Source organism: Salmo trutta, chromosome 29 (genome assembly GCF_901001165.1).
Source record: "Salmo trutta chromosome 29, fSalTru1.1, whole genome shotgun sequence".
In the NCBI taxonomy this organism is placed as follows: domain Eukaryota; kingdom Metazoa; phylum Chordata; class Actinopteri; order Salmoniformes; family Salmonidae; genus Salmo; species Salmo trutta.
In genome coordinates this window covers 12,230,990-12,254,361 of record NC_042985.1, presented here as the reverse complement: position 1 = coordinate 12,254,361, position 23,372 = coordinate 12,230,990, and the positions used below count along the sequence as shown (strand labels likewise).

Sequence of the window (23,372 nt, the reverse complement as noted above, 5' to 3'; positions counted from 1 at the left end):
GGTTAAGGGATGAGAGGATGGTGAGAAGAGAAGAGAAGATAAGAGGACAGTCAGGTTAACGGATCAGAGGATGGTGAGAAGAGAAGATAAGAGGACAGTCAGGTTAAGGGATGAGAGGATGGTGAGAAGAGAAGAGAAGATAAGAGGACAGTCAGGTTAAGGGATGAGAGGATGGTGAGAAGATAAGAGGACAGTCAGGTTAACGGATCAGAGGATGGTGAGAAGAGAAGAGAAGAGAAGATAAGAGGACAGTCAGGTTAAGGGATGAGAGGATGGTGAGAAGAGAAGAGAAGATAAGAGGACAGTCAGGTTAAGGGATGAGAGGATGGTGAGAAGATAAGAGGACAGTCAGGTTAACGGATCAGAGGATGGTGAGAAGAGAAGAGAAGATAAGAGGACAGTCAGGTTAAGGGATGAGAGGATGGTGAGAAGAGAAGAGAAGATAAGAGGACAGTCAGGTTAAGGGATGAGAGGATGGTGAGAAGATAAGAGAAGATAAGAGGACAGTCAGGTTAAGGGATGAGAGGATGGTGAGAAGATAAGAGGACAGTCAGGTTAACGGATCAGAGGATGGTGAGAAGAGAAGAGAAGATAAGAGAAGAGAACAGTCAGGTTAAGGGATGAGAGGATGGTGACAAGAGAAGAGAAGAGAGGACATGGACAGTCGAGTCAGTGCTCAAAACGACTCCCACAGCGATGTGGTCTGTGATAAGCCAAACCTCTTTTTCAATTGCCATTCATTTCCCACATAGTTAAGACAGTGTATATATAATAAACTAGCCTAACCTCTTGACTTATCTTTAAAGACTACTACTGCAATAAACAGACAAGAAATAGACAAGGTATGACAACATATCTGGGTTACAAAGTGATTCAAGAGCAATTTGAGTGAACAAAACCTAGTGTGTTTTCTCACCCCTGAGTCTGTCCACATAGCAGTACACATCGTAGTTTTCATCAGCGGGCCTCAGTCCATAGGACCTCACTCCTGGTAAAGTCTCCAGATCCCCAGAGCACTTTTCCAGAGGAGACACGATGGGATACCTGGGCATGAAAACAACCTTTATTCACGGCCATGATTGGGAGTATAATGAAGAAGAAAATGGTTGTACTGATGGTAAGGAACAGTGACAAGGACTTGAAACAAGTACAGTATCTGTGTGTGTGTGTGTGTGTGTGTGTGTGTGTGTGTGTGTGTGTGTGTGTGTGTGTGTATACATGTATTAATCTGTCTGTAGTTGTGTCTTTAAATATGTTTGTGTGCCCATGTATACAGACAAGTGTGTGTGTGTGTGTCTTCCCTCCTACCTGACGGTCTGATCCAGAAGCCAGCCTGCATCACACTGGTGGTAGCCGGCCTCGTAGGCAGCCTGGAGCTGCTCTGGGGTGGCGATGGAGGCTCCAACACTCTGACAGGCCAGCTGGGCCTCCACGAAGGTGAAGGCGTAGCGGCTAGGTCCAGCGCGGTAGTGGAACACCACACCTACAGATGGAGGGGTAATGATGCTGATATAATGTGGTTGATCTCATGCACCAAACACATTAATCACCCAACTGTGTTTTTATTCACAGTTTGTAATCATTCAGATTTTTTTAGCAATTATTTGGTGTCTTTTTCAGAGTGTGCTGTAAAAACGACATTGCAAATATTCTCTCACAGTCAACCAATAAAGCTGGCAAGTCTCCTCAGCAATGACTGCAATTCTTCTCTTTCCATTTCAACACGCAAACTCTCAGTAGTATTGAAAGTAGGGCTTGTACACTCAGTTGTTCCAGAAACAACTTTTCCAACACAGCGTCCCATGAAAAGTGACTATGTATACTATTTACAGTGAAACCCAGCAGATATCCAGTCACTGACCTGTAGTAGAAAATAAATATTCTGATCCGCTCACTTCGCTGATCTCACTCCCCACATCCGGCCTGGCCGTTACTCTCCCCACCACATCCACAACCAACTCTGACACACTGGGCAGCTGTGGGAGTGGAAGCTCGGTGACACTGGGCGGCTGTGGCAGGGGCAGCTCGGTGACACTGGGCGGCTGTGGCAGGGGCAGCTCGGTGACACTGGGTGGCTGTGGCAGGGGCAGCTCAGTGACACTGGGCGGCTGTGGCAGGGGCAGCTCAGTGCCGAAGGTGAAGTCCACGCTAGTGGGTTTCTGGGTGGCCAGGTCCTCGCCCAGCGCCTCGCTCTCTGTGGTCATCTTCCCGAAGAACACCTCGGGAGGACCCTGGGTCACCGTGGCAACGCTCAGCACGCTGCTGCCCGCCTCGGTGGGCACCGCCATGCCTGAAGCCTCCTCATCCGTTTCTAGAGGAGACCGAAGAAAGGGTTCATGCTCGTGATCGCTAAACTGTTGGGAACGGTTTCCAAACGGAAACATGTGGTGAAAATGGTTGTTTACTGTTTCACTTAACACTGTTGTGATCCTGAACAAATTCAGCCATTTGACAAATTTGAAATAATAAAACGCTTACAAATATGACACAAATATGACACTAAAACGCACACACACAATTAGAAATATGACACTAAAATGGGCACACACACACACGCTTACAAATATGACACTAAAACGCACACACACACTTAGAAATATGACACTAAAATGGGCACACACACACACGCTTACAAATATGACACTAAAACCCCTACCAATATGAAACATTAAAATAATCTTGTATCGGTAGGTTCATTCCAATGACAACACATTCCAGTCTATGGTTGATTCACAGTGTAACCTAGCCTGGTTCTAGATCTGTTTGTGCTATATAGCCAACTCCTATAGGAGTTGCCAAGATGACACAGACAGATCTGGGACCAGGCTAAATGCAACCTACCTGTGTAGCAGTAGGCATCATAGCGGGATTCGGGGAGGGGGTACCCCGTCTGGTTGACGTGGAGGTACACGGTTCGTACCCCCAGCAGACCCCCTCCGCACTGCGGCCTCCGGACGTTGATGGGGTAGCGGACGCTCCTGTCTCCCAGCCAGCCTGCATTGCACACATCCAGACCAGCCTGCCAGGCCAGGTACAGCTGTCCTGTGGTGGCCAACAGGGCCCCCTGCTTACTACACTGTTCCTCAGCCTCAGAGTAGGTGAACTTAGCCACAGAGCCAGAGTAGAACACACTGCCTGGGAGAGGAGACAACAGGGGAGGATGGACGTGAGATAGTGACATGTTCAGTGTAACTTGAGGTTGATAGTTGTGAAGTTAAGAATATTTGAGTCAATGTAACTCATTTATTTGATTAAGGCAATGCACATTAATCACAATTAAAATGTTCACCATTTTCACATCAGAGAGAAAAAGGCGTCTGTGAAAACGTACTGTATTCTCCAAAGTGAACATGAAAAAAAGATAAAGGATGTCTCCTTGGTTACCTGTCATCTTCTCGGCAAAACAGTACACGTCGTAAGTCTCGTTGACATCTCTCACTCCGTAGGTTCGCACCCCGGGGAACTCGTCTTTGTCGCCATAGCAATTCTCACGTGGATCATGGATTGGGTACCTTTCACAGAAAACAGAGATGAGTGTAAAATCCATACCAGTGCAGAGTGATAGGCCTACCTTGCAGAGAGATCATTTATAGTGGTATCCTGTGGGATCTGATGTATATCTCGTTGTATATGTTTTGACCCAAATAAATTCAGTTCAATTCAGTGTGTTGGTTTAATACAGTTAAACACCTCCATTACAACATCAACATTCTGAGTGAATCAGTTGAGGCGTGTTAGTTTATTGATTCAATTGGAGCCTTTGTCTTCCTTCCTGGGTAACATATTATTATTATGGTTAAAAACCTTTAAAAAGCTTCTTAGTCCAATACTAGGCTTAATCTGTGTCCGGGAAACCGGTCCACAATGTTTCTTCTAAACCTTGTAGTATTTCTGAGAAATAAACTAGAGGAGATTTATGGAATGAGGGTTTTCATTCTGAGGTGTTGAAAAAAACATACAGGTGAGATCAGAGAAAGGTAAACACAATCCTCTAGGTTTTTGCCAGGGATGGAAGGAGGGATGGATGGAGGACAAGAGAGGCTGTGTGTCGAGAGGAAGTGACATGTTCAGAGGCTCAGCTGTCAAACAGTCAACAGGAAGTTCGGCATGGCAGACGTCTGTGTTTAGACGGAGGATCAAACCAAATACTGACGTGAAAATGGAAACATTACATAAATGGACAATGTTGAAATATAATTCCTATATAAAGTAAATGATCTCAAGACCTCATGATGCTTAGAGAACTGTATGCACAGTCATTATAAACTATGTGTAATAAAATCTTTTAACTTATGTTCAAACATTGGATAGATTGCAGATCTGGGTTCAAATTTCTCAGTATTTGGTAATTTTTTTTTAGATCATTGTTTTCTTTCAAAGAATTTGATTGAGCCTAGTTGGAGTGCCAGATAGGCAGAGCTTGCACTTTTGGGATTATTCCATTGGCTCCATTGCGTCAGGCAAGCTCACTCAAGCTCACTTAATATTTGAAAGAAACAAACAGTATTTGAAGACAAGTCTTATAGACTCCCTCCTTCACTTTGTTCTGAAATCAGCTCAGTTATTTCCAGTCACTTCACTGCTTCGGCACTGATCTGAAAACAGCAACTGATTTCAGATCAGTGCAGATGAAGGAGAGGGATATACGCTGACCTGACAGTCTGGTCAGAGAGCCAGCCGGCGTCACACTGGTGGAAGCCGTCATCATACGCGGCCTGGAGCTGCTCTGGGGTCGCGATCACAGCACTGTTCTGGATACAGGCTGCCTTGGCCTTCTCAAAGGTCAGAGTGTAGCGTGTCGTGATGGCCCGGTAGTGAAACACAATACCTGGAGAGAGACAACAGTGTAACAGCGACAGAGCAGCCAATAATGCCTCCATAAAATTATTCGATCACTGTCTATCTGTGTGGCTTAAAGATACATGATGTATTTTGCTTCAAAGTTGTCTGTATGGTTCATATACAGTACATACAGCAAATTATAGAATATAAAAAAAAAAATACTCATGAAGCCATACAAATCCTTAGTTTTAGGCAAATTATAACATTTTTAATGTCCTAAAATCAAAAGATAGAAACACACGTGTGTACAGGGGTAGCTTTAAGCACCAACTTTGTTTACAAAGAGAGCAATATCAAAAGATGAATTCCTTGGCAGCAAGCAGCCGTCACACTCCCACTACCCTCTGTCCCTACCTTGAACCAGGACGTCCACAGTGTCATGGTTGTCCTCGATGCCGTGCTGGACCTCACATCGGTAGGTGCCGGTGTCGTTGGACCTCAACTCTGTGATCTTGATGCTGGCGTCAGTGGGGGTCTGGGGGTAGCCCACCATGTGGACCCGGTCCAGATAGTCCTCCTCCACCTTGACCTCTCCGTCCATGGCCACCAGGATGACAGAGACACGCTCCTTGGTGATGCGGCTCCATTTGATGCGGTGGGACAGGGGGGCAATGGTGGGGGCGCCGGGATCGTGGACGGTGTGGTCCTGGAAGTAGGGTTAAAGTTCAAGTTTATTAGAAAAACATAATTACATTACAATATAATATTAAATACTATTTTTATGTTGATGACCACTCTTAAATAAAACACATCAAGTCACATAATGGTGAAACTACAATGGGGTTTCTTATCATGGAACTTTGTATCACTCTAACTCATCATTGGTCAATTGAACTGCAGTCCTGTCTAACTGCGTTTTTTCTCCTCACCAGGAATCAAATATGTGAAAAGAGTTGATACATGAAACAGTATTATGAGAAACATGAAAACAAGTTAAAAAAAGTGGAGGGAGTTCAAATAGCGAAGGGAGTTAAAACAGTGAAGGGAGTTAAAACAGTGAAGGGAGTTAAAACAATGGGGAGCGTTAAAACAATGGCGGGAGTTAAAACAGTGGAGGGAGTTAAAACAATGGAGGGAGTTAAAACAGTGGAGGGAGTTAAAATAGTGGAGGGAGTTAAAACAGTGAATGGAGTTAAAACAGTGGAGGAAGTTAAAACAGTGAAGGGAGTTAAAACAGTGGAGGGAGTTAAAACAGTGGAGGGAGTTAAAACAGTGGAGGGAGTTAAAACAGTGGAGGGAGTTAAAACAGTGGAGGAAGTTAAAACAGTGAACGGAGTTAAAACAGTGAAAGGAGTTAAAACAGTGAATGGAGTTAAAACAGTGGAGAGAGCTAAAACAATGGCGTGAGTTAAAACAGTGGAGGGAGTTAAAACAGTAGAGGGAGTTAAAACAGTGGAGGGAGTTAAAACAGTGAATGGAGTTAAAACAGTGGAGGGAGTTAAAACAGTGGAGAGAGTTAAAACAGTGGAGGGAGTTAAAACAGTGGAGGGAGTTAAAACAGTGAATGGAGTTAAAACAATGAATGGAGTTAAAACAGTTGAGGGATTTAAAACAGTTGAGGGAGTTGAAACAGTGGAGGGAGTTAAAACAGTGGAGGGAGTTAAAACAGTGAATGGAGTTAAAACAGTGGAAGGAGTTGAAACAATGGAGGGAGTTGAAACAGTGGAGGGAGTTAAAACAATGGAGGGAGTTGAAACAATTGAGGGAGTTGAAACAGTTGAGGGAGTTAAAACAATGGAGGGAGTTAAAACAGTGAAGGGAGTTAAAACAGTGGAGGGAGTTAAAACAGTGGAGGGAGTTAAAACAGTGGAGGGAGTTAAAACAGTGAATGGAGTTTAAACAGTTGAGGGAGTTAAAACAGTGGAGGGAGTTAAAACAGTGGAGGGAGTTAAACCAGTGAATGGAGTTAAAACAGTGAATGGAGTTAAAACAGTTGGGGGATTTAAAACAGTTGAGAGAGTTAAAACAATGGAGGGAGTTGAAACAGTGGAGGGAGTTAAAACAGTGAAGGGAGTTAAATCAGTGGAGGGAGTTAAAACAGTGGAGGGAGTTAAAACAGTGAAGGGAGTTAAAACAGTGGAGGGAGTTAAAACAGTGGAGAGAGTTAAAACAGTGGAGAGAGTTAAAACAGTGGAGGGAGTTAAAACAGTGGAGGGAGTTAAAACAGTGGAGGGAGTTAAAACAGTGGAGGGAGTTAAAATAGTGGAGAGAGTTAAAACAGTGGAGAGAGTTAAAACAGTGGAGGGAGTTAAAACAGTGGAGGGAGTTAAAACAGTGGAGGGAGTTAAAACAGTGGAGAGAGTTAAAACAGTGGAGAGAGTTAAAACAGTGGAGGGAGTTAAAACAGTGAAGGGAGTTAAAACAGTGGAGGGAGTTAAAACAGTGGAGGGAGTTAAAACAGTGGAGAGAGTTAAAACAGTGGAGAGAGTTAAAACAGTGGAGGGAGGGTCCCTGAAACAGGAGGTAGTAATGTTGTTTATTTTACATTTTAAAAATGTAATAATATGATATGTTTTGCGAAATCCAACATCCTTATTTCTCATAACTGTGTGGTATTGAGTGGTGCCAGGCCGACCCACCTGGAAGTAACAGGATAGTACCAAGGTGCTGCCCAGTAGAGGGCGCTGAGGCAGCTCCAGTGGGACGATCACACTCAGTGTGTCCTCAGGGTCTGGAGGGGAAGAGGGCAGAGAGATGGACACACACACACGCACACACACACACACACACACACACACACACACACATACACACACACACACACACACACACACACATAATCACACAATGATTAACAAACAGACACTGGTAAAGACAGTCACACTCGCACACACAAAAAGCCATGAAACCAGACACAGATAAATATGTCATTTCATATGCACTGTATAGTGGGGAGTAATATGTCCACATACCCAGAAAGGAGTGCTCCTCATAGCTGCTGATTTGCTGATAGTTGTTGAATGTTGCCGAGGTGACGGACAGACAAACACAAAGTAATACAATCCACCTGGTCATAGTTTACCTGAAATCAAAAGAAGAAACGCTGACATTGCACCCTAGGTAGTGTTCTGTTACAATGTAGCTTAAGGTTAATGTTATACAAAGATATTGATTGGCCTAAATTCCTTCAAATTCATTAAAAGACCTCAGAATCAAAGACAGACCAGTTCTGTCTAAGAATGACGACCATTAAGAATCACTTCCACACAAACCCTCTGTACCTCTCCTGGCCTCTGACTTCTACTAGAATGTCTTGTCAATGTAACTAGAGGCACTCAGGTTCTGGCTGCCTCAGGTTCTGGCTGCCTCAGTGTCACATCCTGACCAGTATAGAGTATATTTGAGATTATATTTGGTTATTGTAGTTGAGTCAGGACGTGGCAGAGGGGAGTCGATGTATGTTTATGGGGTTTGTCACTGGTCTATGTCTGTGTTTCTATGTCTAGTTAATTGGGGTTGGACTCTCAATTGAAGGCACGTGTGTTGAATTACCTTTGATTGGGAGTCCTATATAGTAGGGTGTGTTTGTCGTTGTGTTTCGTGGGTAGTTGTTTTTTGCACTGCTAGTTATAGCCTGCGAAACTGTCTCCTGTCGTGTTGTCTGCATTTGTTGTTTTTTTGTGATCAACGTGTTTAATAAACATGATGTTGAGCACACAACCTGCTGCGTATTGGTCCACGTTCTCCGACAGTGATTTTGCGATATCGTCAGAAGACGAGGATCGTGACACTCAGGTTCAGGCCCCAGTCCAGTCCACTGACTGCATCTATAATAGATCATCATAATACAATAGTAATACAGTGCATTCGGAACGTATTCAGACCCCTTCACTTTTTACACATTTTGTTACGTTACAGCCTTATTCTAAAATTGATTAAATCGTATTTTTACCTCATCAATCTCCACACAATACCCCATAATGACAAAGCAAAAACATGTTTTTAGACATTTTTGCAAATGTATGTATTCTTTTTACATAAATATTCAGACCCTTTACTAAGTACTTTGTTGAAGCACCTTTGGCAGCGATTACAGCATCAACTGTATTTGGGGAGTTTCTCCCATTCTTCTCTGTAGATCCTCTAATACTCTGTCAGGTTGGATGGGGAGTGTCGCTGCACAGCTATTTTAAGGTCACTCCAGAGATGTTCGATCGGGTTGAAGTGCAGGTTCTGGCTGGGCCACTCAAGGACATTCATAGACTCTCTGTACTTTGCTCCGTTCATATTTCCCTCGATCCTGACAAGTCTCCCAGTCCCTGCCAGTATTAAACATCCCCACAGCATGATGCTGCCACCACCATGCTTCACCGTAGGGATGGTGCCAGGTTTCCTCCAGACGTGACGCTTAGAATTCAGGCCAAAGAGTTCAATCTTGGTTTCATCAGACCAGAGAATCTTGTTTCTCATGGTCTGAGAGTCTTTAGGTGCCTTTTGTAAAACTCAAAGTGGGCTGTCATGTGCCATTTAATGAGGAGTGGCTTCTGTCTGGCCACTCTACCATAAAGTCCTGATTGGTGGAGTGCTGCAGAGATGGTTGTCCTTCTGGAAGGTTCTCCCATCTCCACAGAGGAACTCTGGAGCTCCATCGGGTTCTTGGTCACATCCCTGACCAATGCACTTCTCCCCCGATTGTTCAGTTTGGCCGGGCAGCCAGCTCTAGGAAGAGTCTTGGTGTTTCCAAACTTCTTCCATTTAGGAATGATGGAGGCCACTGTGTTGTTGGGGACATTCGATGCTGGTACCCTTCCCCAGATCTGTGCCTCGACACAATCCTGTCTCGAAGCTCTACAGTCAATTCATTCAAACTCATGGCTTGGTTTTTGCTCTGACATACACTCTCAACTGTGGGACCTTATATAGACAGGTGTGTGCCTTTCCAAATCATGTCCAATCAATTAAATTGACCACAGTTGGACTCCAATCAAGTTGTAGAAACATCTCAAGGATGATAAATGGAAACAGGATGCACCTGAGCTCAATTTCAAGTCAAAGGGTCTGAATACTTATGTAAATAAGGTATTTCTATTTTTTTGCTTTGTCATTATGGGGTATTGTGTGTAGATTGATGAGGATATTTTTTTTAATCCATTTTAGAATAAGATTGTAACGTAAAGAAATGTGGAAAAAGTCAAGGTGTCTGAACACTTTCCAAATGCACTGTATATGCCATTTAGCAGACACTTTTATCAAAAGCGACTTACAGTTATGCGTGCATACATTTTACGTACGGATGGTATCGAATCCACTCTCCTAGCGTTGTAAGGGCCATGCTCTACCAACTGAGCTACAGAGGCCCACACATTTGTGAACTAGTTTCCCAACTCCTCCCAAACAAACCCATTACCTCAGAGGTGCCTGTGTGGAAGGCATGTACAGTACAGTCCTGTTTTTAAAATCCATTTTTAGACCAGTTCAATCTGGGCATTAATGACATCAGAATGAATGAAGCACACTGAAACACCATCCTCTACTACGAGCTTGACTGAGATAAACAGTTTCATTATGTCGGTTTTATCAAAACTACAGAATTAATCAGGATTGAATTGGAAGCACAAAGGGCTATATTGTTAGAGTTAATGAATGGCTATTGTTTAACAACTGTGTACATAAAGTTACAGTGGCCTATTCCTTCCGGCCAACTTTAAACAAGGGCTGGATGGATGACGCCCCCCCCCTCCCCACTCCCTGCATGCAGCTCAGTTCCCCCCCATAAATGAACTCTCCCCAGTTTTCATAGAAATAAAATAAGCATATAAGTCATCATTGTATGAAATTCAACCAAATTAATATACTGAAAAAAAGCAAAAAGCAAATAGTATTTGTGACAGTATAAAGTCAGAAGGTGAATTGGATTGGCAAAGGCATTGTAACATCAGTACTGATACTGCTACAAGTAAGGCCTCATAACACCATGATAATATCAACGTCCTGTAATTCTGCATGTAGTTGAAAGAGTTTGATATGTGGTAAGTGTTATATGCGTTAGTGTATTGCCACTCCAAGCTCATTAAATAAAGCATTACAAATGTCCCTCCTCATCTCACACAGCCGTCCGTTCTGTTGTTAACGCCTCGACCACACCGACAGCATCATGGTACAAAACAGTACGCAGCAGCATCTGATATGTGTGAAACAGAAGTTCAACATTCAACATACAGTTTAATGCATACGTTCAATAAATCCAACATCTGCACCACACAGAACGCACTGCAACTGCCTCTGCAACACAATGCTGCAATAACGCTGTCAGTGTGGTGGAGGCGTAAAACACAAACCTCTAAACCGGACAGAGGGGGTGGCCAGGGACGAAAGCAGTCAACAGAAATGCTTAGTAACATCCTCAGATAAATAGACATGTACTCACACTCATACACAACCTCCCTGTTCTCCCACCATTAACAAAGAGCTACTCAGTTATTTCAGAAGTAAATGTTCAGGTTGTGTGTTATTGCATTGGAGCTCGATTCGGTTATTTCTGAGTAACAGCCCCTCCCTCCTCTTTAAGTAAAGACTACAACTTTTCTGGAGAGAGAGAGGGGAGGAGGCTGCTTGCTCAAAACTTCCAATAGCCGACCAGGGTGAATTTCTCAGAGCAGGATCAATGTATTAGCCACGTATAGTAAACTTGAAATAGGCATCTGATTGCAGATCAATGGAGGCTGTTGGAAGGAGGGAGAAATGGGGAGTGGGGAGGACAGGCTCATCATAATGGCTGGAATGTAATGAATGCAACGGTAGAAAACACATGGACCAATAAAATCTGAGCTTGGTAAACCCAGAGCAGTCAGTTTGGTCTTCATGATTTGGTCAGTACATAAGTCTGACTAGAATAGCAGTGTGTGTGTGGGTTTGTGTGTGTGTGTGGTTGCGTGTGTGTGTGTGTGCGTGGTTGGGTGTGTGTGTGTGGGTTTGTGTGTGTGTGGGTTTGTGTGTGTGCGTGGTTGCATGTGTGTGTGTGCGTGGTTGGGTGTGTGTGTGTGCGTGGTTGGGTGTGTGTGGGTTTGTGTGTGTGCGTGGTTGCATGTGTGTGTGTGCGTGATTGCGTGTGTGTGTGTGCGTGGTTGCGTGTGTGTGTGGGTTTGTGTGTGTGTGGGTTTGTGTGTGTGCGTGGTTGCATGTGTGTGTGTGCGTGCATATGTGTGTGTGCATGCATGTCTCACCGAGGTTCAGTCCCTCACTGATCTAAGTATATTATGATGTATTTTCAATTTATATTTTTTATTCAGAATATGGTACCTGGTTTAGGACCATTTGGACCAGGTCACTTTTGCTAAATAGATTTTATCTCAACAATAGAAACCTGAATATAAAGGTTAAATAACTCAATATAAACCAAATCTAGTGGCAAGCTATGGTGATCTAATCTCTCATGACATCTTTAACAGTAGTTTATTTGGTTCTGGCTGCCGAGATGAATGGTAATGAAATAATCACAGTTGTTCTCTTGATGGGACGTGACCAGTAAATGAGCCATGACAGTAAGTCTTCATCCCAAATGATAACCTATCCCCTTTATAGTGCACTACTTTTGACCAGGTCCCATATGGCTCTTGTCAAAAGAAGTGCACTATATAGGGAATAGGGTGCCATTTGGGATGCACACTAAGACTCTAACCTAACACTGGGGTCACTATGAGCACCATGCTATTACCTGACCATGCCGGATGGTTACACCCACTAACACACTTATCCTAACATAAGAAGAAGACAGGGTACTGATTCTATCTATAGCGTGTTACAAGCAGGGGGCTGTATTAGATCTGGAACAATAAACTGAAAATGATCGACACCGACCAGACAGATCACTAATCGCAGGCATTTTGCTGATATCCTTCATTACCATAAGTAGCCTATACTAGAGAAATGTGAAGTTTTAAATGAAATAAGTTTGCTAATATGTTTGATTGTTAATGGGACAACTGATGGATACAACCATCAAACTTGTAGTAAAAAACGATGGTGTACATTAATGTTATAAATGTATATTTCTATTTATCGTTATCGCATCAATTCAGGCAATTTATCACCATATGGATTGCTGTCCATATCGCCCAGCTCTAGGCTATATTGTCACACCAGAATAAAGTCATTTTCTGAGCAAAAAGCAAATGCAATTTCCTGACTGTTCATCTTTTCTGAGTACCTAACTGTGTTTACCCCCTTGTGTGAAGATACTCATAACAGCATGAAGCCATTTCAGATCTTGTGTGAAGATAGCCAGAACATAACAGCATGAAGCCATTTCAGACCTTGTGTGAAGATACTCATAACAGCATGAAGCCATTTCAGATCTTGTGTGAAGATAGCCAGAACATAACAGCATGAAGCCATTTCAGACCTTGTGTGAAGATAGCCATAACAGCATGAAGCCATTTCAGATCTTGTGTGAAGATAGCCATAACATAACAGCATGAAGCCATTTCAGATCTTGTCTGAAGATAGCCATAACAGCATGAAGCCATTTCAGATCTTGTGTGAAGACAGCCATAACATAACAGCATGAAGCCATTTCAGATCTTGTGTGAAGATAGCCATAACATAACAGCATGAAGCCATTTCAGATCTTGTGTGAAGATAGCCATAACAGCATGAAGCCATTTCAGATCTTGTGTGAAGATAGCCATAACATAACAGCATGAAGCCATTTCAGATCTTGTGTGAAGATAGCCAGAACATAACAGCATGAAGCCATTTCAGATCTTGTGTGAAGATAGCCATAACAGCATGAAGCCATTTCAGATCTTGTGTGAAGATAGTCATAACATAACAGCATGAAGCCATTTCAGACCTTGTGTGAAGATAGCCATAACAGCATGAAGCCATTTCAGATCTTGTGTGAAGATAGCCATAACAGCATGAAGCCATTTCAGATCTTGTGTGAAGATAGCCATAACATAACAGCATGAAGCCATTTCAGATCTTGTGTGAAGATAGCCATAACAGCATGAAGCCATTTCAGATCTTGTGTGAAGATAGCCATAGGATAACAGCATGAAGCAATTTCAGATCTTGTGTGAAGATAGCCATAACATAACTGCATGAAACCATTTCAGATCTTGTGTGAAGATAGCCATAACATAACAGCATGAAGCCATTTCAGATCTTGTGTGAAGATAGCCATAACATAACAGCATGAAGCCATTTCAGATCTTGTGTGAAGATAGCCATAACATAACAGCATGAAGCCATTTCAGATCTTGTGTGAAGATAGCCATAACATAACAGCATGAAGCCATTTCAGATCTTGTGTGAGCTTACGTTCATGTTATTTCATCATTGATCTCTAGTTACAACATTGTACATATACATAGTTAATATTGTGCACTAAAATATCCAGTATGACTGTTGGGAGTCAGCAAAGACACAGAATGGAAAGCGTAGACACCGAATACAATTATTCAGTTATTCCCGTATAGTTACATAGGTATAAGTCAACGTAAAGCATTAGTCAACTGTCACACTGCCTTAAACAACAAACTTCAGATCAATAACTCTCCCTTCAACACCCAAGCCTGATTAAGTAATAATACATTAGACCTGAGCAGGACAGGAAGAATCCCAGTACTGGACTAGTGTCCTGGGATGACCTCTCAGCAGGACAGGAAGAATCCCAGTACTGGACTAGTGTCCTGGGATAACCTCTCAGTAGGAAAGGAATAATGCCAGTATTAGACCGCTGCCCTGGGATAACCTCTCAGCAGGACAGGAAGAATCCCAGTACTGGACCAGTGTCCTGGGATAACCTCTCAGGAGGACAGGAAGAATCCCAGTACTGGACCAGTGTCCTGGGATAACCTCTCAGGAGGAAAGGAATAATGCCAGTACTGGACCAGTGTCCTGGGATAACCCCTCAGCAGGACAGGAAGAATCCCAGTACTGGACCAGTGTCCTGGGATAACCTCTCAGTAGGAAAGGAATAATCCCAGTACTGGACCAGTGTCCTGGGATAACCTCTCAGCAGGACAGGAATAATCCCAGTACTGGACCAGTGTCCTGGGATAACCTCTCAGTAGGACAGGAAGAATCCCAGTACTGGACCAGTGTCCTGGGATAACCTCTCAGGAGGACAGCCAAGGTTTGTCCAGTCAGGTGGAGAGGGATCCCACTCTGGCAGAGCCCATGGATTCTGCACGTCCCTGCAAACTCTACTGTGACATGATGATACATGTGGTGCGGAGGAGTTCTAAGAGACACTATGGGACAGTAGTGCAGGAGGCTGATCTAGCGGTATTACTGACACCTCCAAAACACATACGGCCCCTGGAGATGAGGGTTCAATCCAGTAGTCCACCTCAACCTTTCAGCCTTCTCAACTATCTCCCTGTCTCAAACCCTGTCTAACACCCCCCCCCCCCCTTAAGTTAGGTAACTACTGTCTCTATTCTGCCTCTATGATCTAATACAGTACGTGCAAAAAGAGGCAAGGTCATCATATAAGCTCCATCATTCTAGAAAAACTTGAGCTGCATAACAATGAAATCATTGTTTAACATATTCCTTCCTTGAATCAGTGTAGGAGGGTCAATATGAAGAGAATGGCTGTTCTCAATACTGTCAAACCCCATAAACCTTAACAGAATCAGACATCTAAAAACCAACCACTAGCAAAGAGTTAACAACTGGTACGTGCATCGAAAGACATAGCCAACCCTGGAATCAAGGTTCAAAGCTGGCAGCGCCAGGGCTTTTCAGGCGAACATGGACTAAAAACGTCTTGCTTGGAGAAAAAAAGTGACAGTTCATTAGCCGCCAGGTTATTTGAGCGCCGTGCTAACAGCTAACCCCCACAGTGTTTCCATTGAGCTGGTGTGGTACGGTCTATTCCCGGTGAGGCTGGGGCCCATAAGACCCGGTCTGTTCCCCCTGAAGCTGGTATTATAGGAGCTCTGACAACATTCAGCCCAATGTAAACACTTGGAGGCCCTTTCCACTCCACTGAGAGACCAGTGGCAGGTTAACACTGCTCACATTCAGGTAGAGAGGTTAGCTAGCAGTGTAAGACATGATGGCAGCAGTTAGGGTCCATAGTTAATGGATGTGATGGCTACTGCTGACTAACACACTGATTGGATCAGAGCTCTCATAGTGAATATAGGATTTTGAAAGTGAGAGGGACACATCTTTTGCAAATTAGCATCGAACAGAAACCACATGAGAGAGCATTTTGTCAATTAATTTGGCGTTTGTGGCGATGATGACTGCTTGGACATTGACGAGCATTGGCACAGCAGTGTCCATCATTGGTAAAACTCAGTGTTCAAGCTTTGGCATTATGGAGGTAAATCTGCAGGTACCAGGAAGGTTAGCTTATACGCATCCCATTATAGGCTCTTTTGCACTGTTACCTGTTTCACACCATCATGGAGACTTGAACCGTACTGTGCTGGCTCATTTTCACATTGTTCTGCCAAGCACGGTCCCAGCAACTATGATGGATGTTTAACCAGGATAGCACAGTCTGGCTTGGCTCAGCACGGTTCAGCTCAGTAGTGTGGAACGGGAACAAGGCATAGACACTATCAGCATGGTATTATGACAGCATTGAATGACATTAGGGTATAGTTGTATAGTTCATGGATTCTTTTTCTTTTTCTCCTTTTGTGGTTCATATCACATATAATACTATTTCTCATTCAAACTGTGTCACACAGACACATTCATTGAAAAATCTGGTTAGGGTTATCAATACTGTCAGTCCAACACCTTAATCATTATGCCAAGAGGTCTGAACGCCTGGAACAAAGTCACTCATTAGTCATCCAGAAGAGGACTGGACAGTGGACACCCCTCGAAGCCTGGTTCCTCTCTAGGTTTCTTCCTAGGTTACTGCCTTCCAGGGAGTTTTTTCCTAGCCACTGTGCTTCTGCCTCTGCATTACTTGCTCGTTGGGGTTTTAGGCTGGGTATCTGTAAAGCACTTTGTAATTGTGACAACTGCTGATGTAAAAAGGGATAGGTGTTGTACTAGGTCAATACAGCTTCACTCTTGTAAATCCCTTGTGTCCATACTGATGGGACATGCTTTGGATGGCTGCACCGAGGTGCCATCCCACTTCTGACACCAATGTGGTGAATAGCCCTGACTGGGACTCATCTGTCAGTCGCAACACTTTAAAAGTTACACTAAGAGGTCCAAACCTCTTGACGAGGTCACTAGCTTGGCTAACTGTTAGGTGGGGCTGAGGTGAGCGAAGTGGACTAGATTCATTTATCTATCACATTTAGGGGTGGCCAGTAGTCTCGAGGTTAGCATGTTGGGCCACTAACCAAAAGGTTGCTGGTTCAAATACCAGAGCTGACAAGGTGAAAAATATATAAATCTGTTGCTGTGCCCTTGAGCAAGGCACTTAGCCTTAATTTCTCAAGGGATACTGTGCAATGGCATCCCTGGCTGTGACCCCACTCCCTGTGGGTGTCTCAGGAGGAGTTGGGATATGCAAAAAATCCCATATTATGTTATAATAGTACTTTCACACATCAGAGTCAAATACTTTCTATAGAACAAACTTCACGTCAGGATAGGCAACCAAAATGAATAATGAATGTATGTGTGTTATATTAAACATAGAGGGTATAGCGGGATCTTTACAGATAGCTAATGTGTAGATTAGTCTAGGTAAGGAGGTTGCATTATCGGCACGCACGATTTGCGCGTCATTTTAGTGAAGACTGCCTGTGAAGATGATGAATTATGTGCGCTCGTGGACAATACACTACCGCACAAAGCTAAAGTTTGCAATTTGATAAGCCCCGAACCAAATAATTACGTTTTGTTTACCTGTAGAAATGCAGACTCTCTCCGCGATCCGTCAGCTCAAAGATAAAAACTGCACCTGCAGAAAAGGTAAATTATTCTGGTATTCTTATTTCTTCGAGGGACGTTTATTCTCAGCGAGTTTTCTGTCGTAAATGTTACTTGTCCCGTTGATGGTCGCGGGTACCAGTTTAAAATCCCAGTGACAGCCCACGAGCGGTGGAGGACGACGGTCCGCGCGAGTGTCAAGAGCGAAAAGAATCCACTTTCACACCGGGAGCAGGTTTAGCTGTAACAAACCTGGAAGGGGGGGTGATGTAGTGAGTGAAGGGGAGGATGGAGAAAACATATTCAACTTGCTACCTCATGACACCAAACTCTTGTGCCCAGTGCCTTCCCTGTGGCTCAGTTGGTAGAGCATGGTGTTTGCAACGCCAGCATGGTGTGTGCAACGCCAGGGTTGTGGGTTCGATTCCCACGGGGGGCCAGTATAAAAAATAAGTATGAAATGTATGCATTCACTACTGTAAGTCGCTCTGGATAAGAGCGTCTGCTAAATGACTAAAAAATGACTAAAATCAGTGAAATTAGGTAACGTTTCACGTTTACACATCAAAGCACAGCCTGCCTGCGGTGGTGGGAGCTCAGACCAATATGGCAGACACAAGTCAAATGATCCAGATAAGTGACATAAGTTACATTTCTGTGATTTATTCATACAGGCCTAGTCATATTTCCATACCATTTGTTTTGGCCATAGCATTTCAAAGACTTGAAGGTATCAACTTCAGAGGCAGTTCAGAGGCAACCACCTGAATTAGCCTAGTTTAGAGCGACCAACCCACTGATGATATTTTGGTCAACTGACTCCTGATGGGAAATTGTCACTATAGTAGGCCTATTCATATTTGTTCTCAGTAAACCATCTGGGTTTGGAAAATGGAAAGAAACGATGTCATCACTTGGGTGCATGGAAAAGGGCACTGCTTGGAATGGTTGGATAATGTTTCTGGGAACCCAATTCATTTTGGCAGCTACAGAAGTCAATGATGGATTATGTATGTGGTGTACTGTACATAGTGCTACAGTTATAGCTCTGTTGCCTCTTATGTATAGCAGAAACATGTATCTCGTGTCCCCTTCTATCTATTATGTCATTCCTCTCAGCATAAATGAGGTGAAAGGTCAAACTCTGGCCTAATGTGGCTAAATCACCCATTTCCTTTTTTCTCATTGTTTCTCAATACTCTACTCACCTCTTGTTTCACAGGGGTATCAAAATGGATCCCAACGTGCTGATAAAAGAGTAGAAGAAAACCACAAACAGGGCAGGGGAGCAAACAGAGACCCTTTCAGGTCCAGACTCCTGTGGCCCCACTGAATGCTCACTGGGGCAGGAAATAGCAACACATTCAATTACAAAAAATTACACGTTCTGGAATTTTGTTTAAGTGAAGATTTATCCACCCAAGCATTGTGTCTGGTCTTAATTCTTATGTTGATAATAGATTGCATTCAACAATGGACTTGAAAGGAGTGCATTTACATTCTTATTTCTTGTGTGCAAAAGTTACACATTTTATTATGTGGCAGCTTCATCCTTTGTCCTCCATCCACGGTTATTCTGTTACTGTCTTTTACTCTCATTAAGTCTCTTAACCTTCATAGTTGCCGGCAAGTCTAACACAGAGGACCCTGTCCTATTAGGTTTCTGACTCCAAAGGAAACAGCCTCTACATTGCCAGCCCTCCCAACAACCCACAGGGTGTGTCATGTTCATGTATGATATGACTGAGGCCGTGTAAGGGAACAGCGTTTCCTGCCCCACCCGCTTACCTGCTCTTTCCTCCTGCTTCCCTTTCTGTAAGAAAGCATCACAGAAGAGAAGGTGAAGGGAGTCAAGGGATGCAGGAATGGGGGGAATGTTGAATGTGACTTGAGGTTTGGGGAGGGGTGGTGTTTGGCCGATCTGTCTCACATGTGTTTAAGCTGAACAGTGTAACTGAAGTGCCTGAAGACAACTTCGTAAGGGGCGGTCCTGGTATCCCACAGCAGGCCTGTATGTCTGCACTGTGTCACCAATCCAAGGGACAGACTTAGTCACCAATAGGAATGCCAGATTTACTACAGATTTTCTCCAATACAATGTTCACACCAGATCATAAAAGGAAGAGCTGAATGCACAAATAAAAGGAATAATAGGAGAAAAGACAATACCTGCATTTACAATAATTCCATGAGATTTAGTTTTCTGTCATCTGCTCTGATTATGTGTTAGCAACACAGTTCACTGTAGTTTAAATGCTTAATGTGACCCCTTACTACTACAGTTATTTTACTGTGTGAGTACCGTGTGTAATTCACTAATGAATAGTGTAGCAGATGGGGATGTGTAAAACTCAGTGTTGCCGCCTGTGCCATTGAAGAAGACCTTTTATAGTCGGAATGCTTCATTAAGAACGGTTACGTGTGTTTGCAAGCCAGAGGTCCTGAGTTTGACTCTCGCTATGAGCCGATCAGGGGAGGTCATACTTGCTAAGTATGCAGCGTGACATCCTTTACAAAAGCAAAACGCCAAGGGACTAGCTCTAACCGTAACCGGTCATACTGAAAGTAAGCATTACGCATCACCGGGGCAAACTACCTGTCCTCCAGGACACCTACACCACCCGATGTCACAGGAAGGCCAAAAAGATCATCAAGGACAACAACCACTCGAGCCACTGCCTGTTCACCCCGCTAACATCCAGAAGGTGAGGTCAGTACAGGTGCATCAAAGCTGGGACCGAGAGACTGAAAAACAGCTTCTATCTCAAGGCCATCAGACTGTTAAACAGCCATCACTAACATTGAGTGGCTGCTGCCAACATACTGACTCACATCTCTAGCCACTTTAATAATGAAAAATGTATGTAATAAATGTATCACTAGCCTACATTACTCATCTCATATGTATGTACTGTACTCTATACTATATACTGCATCTTGCCTATGCCGTTCGGCCATTGCTCATTCATATATTTATATGTACATATTCTTAATAATCTCTTTACACTTGTGTGTATAAAGTAGTTGTTGTGAACTTGTTAGATTACTTGTTAGATATTACTGCACGGTCGGAACTAGAAGCACAAGCATTTCACTACACTCGCGTTAACATCTGCTAACCATGTGTATGTGACAAATACAATTGATTTGATTTGATTTGATTTGAAATGATAAATCGGGTGGTTCGATCCCTGAATGCTGATTGGCTGCAGCCGTGGTATATCAGACCGTATACCACGGGTATGCCAAAACACTTATTTTTATTGCTCTAATTACGTTGGCAACTAGTTTATAATAGCAATAAGGCACCTCGGGGGTTTGTGGTATATGGCCAATATACCATAGCAAAGGCCTGTATCCAGGCACTCTGCGTTGCGTCCTGCTTAAGAACAGACCTTAGCCGTGGTATATTGGCCATATACCACACCCCCTTGGGCCTTATTGCTTAAATACACCCACTACGGTGACATATTACTCTTCTTTACAGTTTGTTGCGAACTGCTCTGACTTCAATCGCTCACTTCTGTGCAAAGTTTGTGTCTTACTCTTAGAACAAATCAGGCAACCTTTTTGTCCAAACAGTACCGTAAACCTCATTATAATCTCACACTCTTATTACATTATTACGTTTTCTTCAACAATGTATGCTATAAGGTTATAAGGAGGCGATTATTTAACTGGAGTTTAGTAAATTGAGCAATACATAAATAAACGTCTATTTATATGGCACATTGTTGAAGTAACGTTTCAAAATTAAATCATGCTGCCAAATTTTTATTTGGTTTAGGCCTAAGGTAATTTTTGCACTTTGCAAAATGCTTTTCCACTATAAAAATGTTGCCCATCAGCTGTTATTGTTCGGGCTGGGGGCTCAATTACTTCAGGTCTCAGGAACTGTGCCGTCACTGCTCGAGCTTAAGCTAGGTACGACTAACTGACCTTAGCTACAGTTGCATTATTCACATTTTCCATGTGCTGTAAATGGACCAGTCATATGTACATTTATATCATGTTGTAATTGGAATATTAGTCAGAGTTGTGGGCGAACCGGCACTTTAGGAAAAGTGAGGTGGAAATACACAGCTGAGGACAGGTGATGCTTAGAACCAGCTGACTCAGACGGAGGAATAATATGCTCACCTCTTAAAAGCAGTGCTACACCTGAAAACCACACCTTCATGAATACAAATAAGTCCTCACACACTGTTTTATAACTGTTGTCAATGGGTATAATATAAACTGTGAGGTCATCCCAAAGGTTTGTGATGACCATGAACTTAAAAGGCTACAACGAGACCCCTTCCTCTAGACTGTAGATGAAGTTACAGTAACCTCCATTACGTTCCTTTCCATTACTGACATATACTGCACTGGGATTAAATATGTTTTAATAACATAATTAGTCCAGAGTGTAGAGGCATAGCCACGTAACACACTGTTTTTACATCATGTGTTCCACATGTAAACCTGTTTTAGGAACTGTTGAGAGAAACACATTTTTTTTTCTACTGCATCATTGATTGTATGTTGTTTTACTCCATGTGTAACTCTGTGTTTTTGTATGTTGTCGAACTGCTTTGCTTTATCTTGGCCAGGTCGCAATTGTAAATGAGAACTTGTTCTCAACTTGCCTACCTGGTTAAATAAAGGTGAAATAAATAAATAAATAAAAAATAGAGGCAAATCAGGTCAATGTCCTACACTCTTAGAACAAAATGTGCTATCTTGAACCTAAAAGGGTTCTTCGGCTGTCCCCAAAGGAGAACCCTTTGAAGAACCCGTTTTGGTTCCAGGTAGAACCCAAAAGGGATCTACCTGGAACTAAAAAGGGTTCTACCTGGAATCAAATGGTGCTTTTATGGGGACAGCCGAAGAACCCTATGGAACCCTTTTTCTAACTGTATACCCCATACTATAGTAGTGGAAGAAAATCCTAAAGATTATATTTACCCCAGGCCCTGACAGAACAGTCTCCTATCTGTTACTATCAGCAGAATCAGCCATAGAATCAGTCACTGATCATAGACGGATAGAGGAGTTGGTGTAACAGAGTTGACACAGGATTGATTGACGTAGCAGCTTCAGATGAAACCCTTTGGGACCAGTGGACATTTCAGACGCTCTTTTCACTGCAAAATACCACATTCTTCAGAGCCACCAGGCAGCCTTGCTGAGCAGGAGAGAAGAACACACAAAGCTCCCTCACAAGCCCCTCTGGTACAGTGAGTACAGTAAATCAGACCAGATTGTCATTCTCCCCCCTCCCCTCCCCTCCCCTCCCCTCCCCTCCCCTCCCCTCCTCTCTCTCTCTCGCTCTCTCTCTCTCTCTCTCTCTCTCTCTCTCTCTCTGTCTCTCTCTTTCCCCCTTACTCTCTCTCACCTTCTCTCTAATTTCTCTCTCATACCTACTGCCCCTCTCTCCTGTGCTGTTTGCTTTACTGTCTGGAAAGCAAGGCTGGAGAGGAAACGGACTCAACTGAAATATTATGGAATTATGTTAATATATTAAACAACAACAGTCACACCTTTCAGTTTAATTAAAGCTCAGCAGGCACTCCTTGTGTGGACTTTGGTTTTGTTAAGTGACAGCTTCTTGGGAGAAGCTATATGTTTTAGTGGTAGACAGAACATATTGACAGTGATTAAAACCACAGTAGGTACAGTAGCTTGTTGTCAATACTGCACTGTTTATGAACAAGTAGATCTATCTGCTGTCGTTGAGTATG

At 43.2% G+C, this 23,372-nt stretch overlaps 1 protein-coding gene across 4 annotated transcripts in view; it reads right to left on the bottom strand.

Moving 5' to 3' along the window:
* Positions 1-17,982, bottom strand: part of LOC115166935 (aggrecan core protein) — a 37,905-nt gene extending 19,923 nt beyond the window's left edge. For 3 of the 4 annotated variants that reach the window (XM_029720879.1, XM_029720881.1, XM_029720882.1), the window contains exons 1-11: positions 17,623-17,982; positions 8,504-8,609; positions 7,755-7,864; positions 7,422-7,513; positions 5,197-5,488; positions 4,654-4,828; positions 3,385-3,512; positions 2,842-3,135; positions 1,862-2,311; positions 1,309-1,483; positions 917-1,044 (exon numbers count right to left, since the gene is read on the bottom strand). In XM_029720879.1, the coding sequence (XP_029576739.1) occupies positions 917-1,044; positions 1,309-1,483; positions 1,862-2,311; positions 2,842-3,135; positions 3,385-3,512; positions 4,654-4,828; positions 5,197-5,488; positions 7,422-7,513; positions 7,755-7,857 (1,837 nt within the window). In that variant the 5' untranslated portion in view covers positions 7,858-7,864; positions 8,504-8,609; positions 17,623-17,982. The remainder of the gene's footprint in view (positions 1-916; positions 1,045-1,308; positions 1,484-1,861; positions 2,312-2,841; positions 3,136-3,384; positions 3,513-4,653; positions 4,829-5,196; positions 5,489-7,421; positions 7,514-7,754; positions 7,865-8,503; positions 8,610-17,622) is intronic. The other variant, XM_029720880.1, reaches the window with a different exon arrangement.
* Between the last annotated feature and the right edge of the window lie 5,390 nt (positions 17,983-23,372).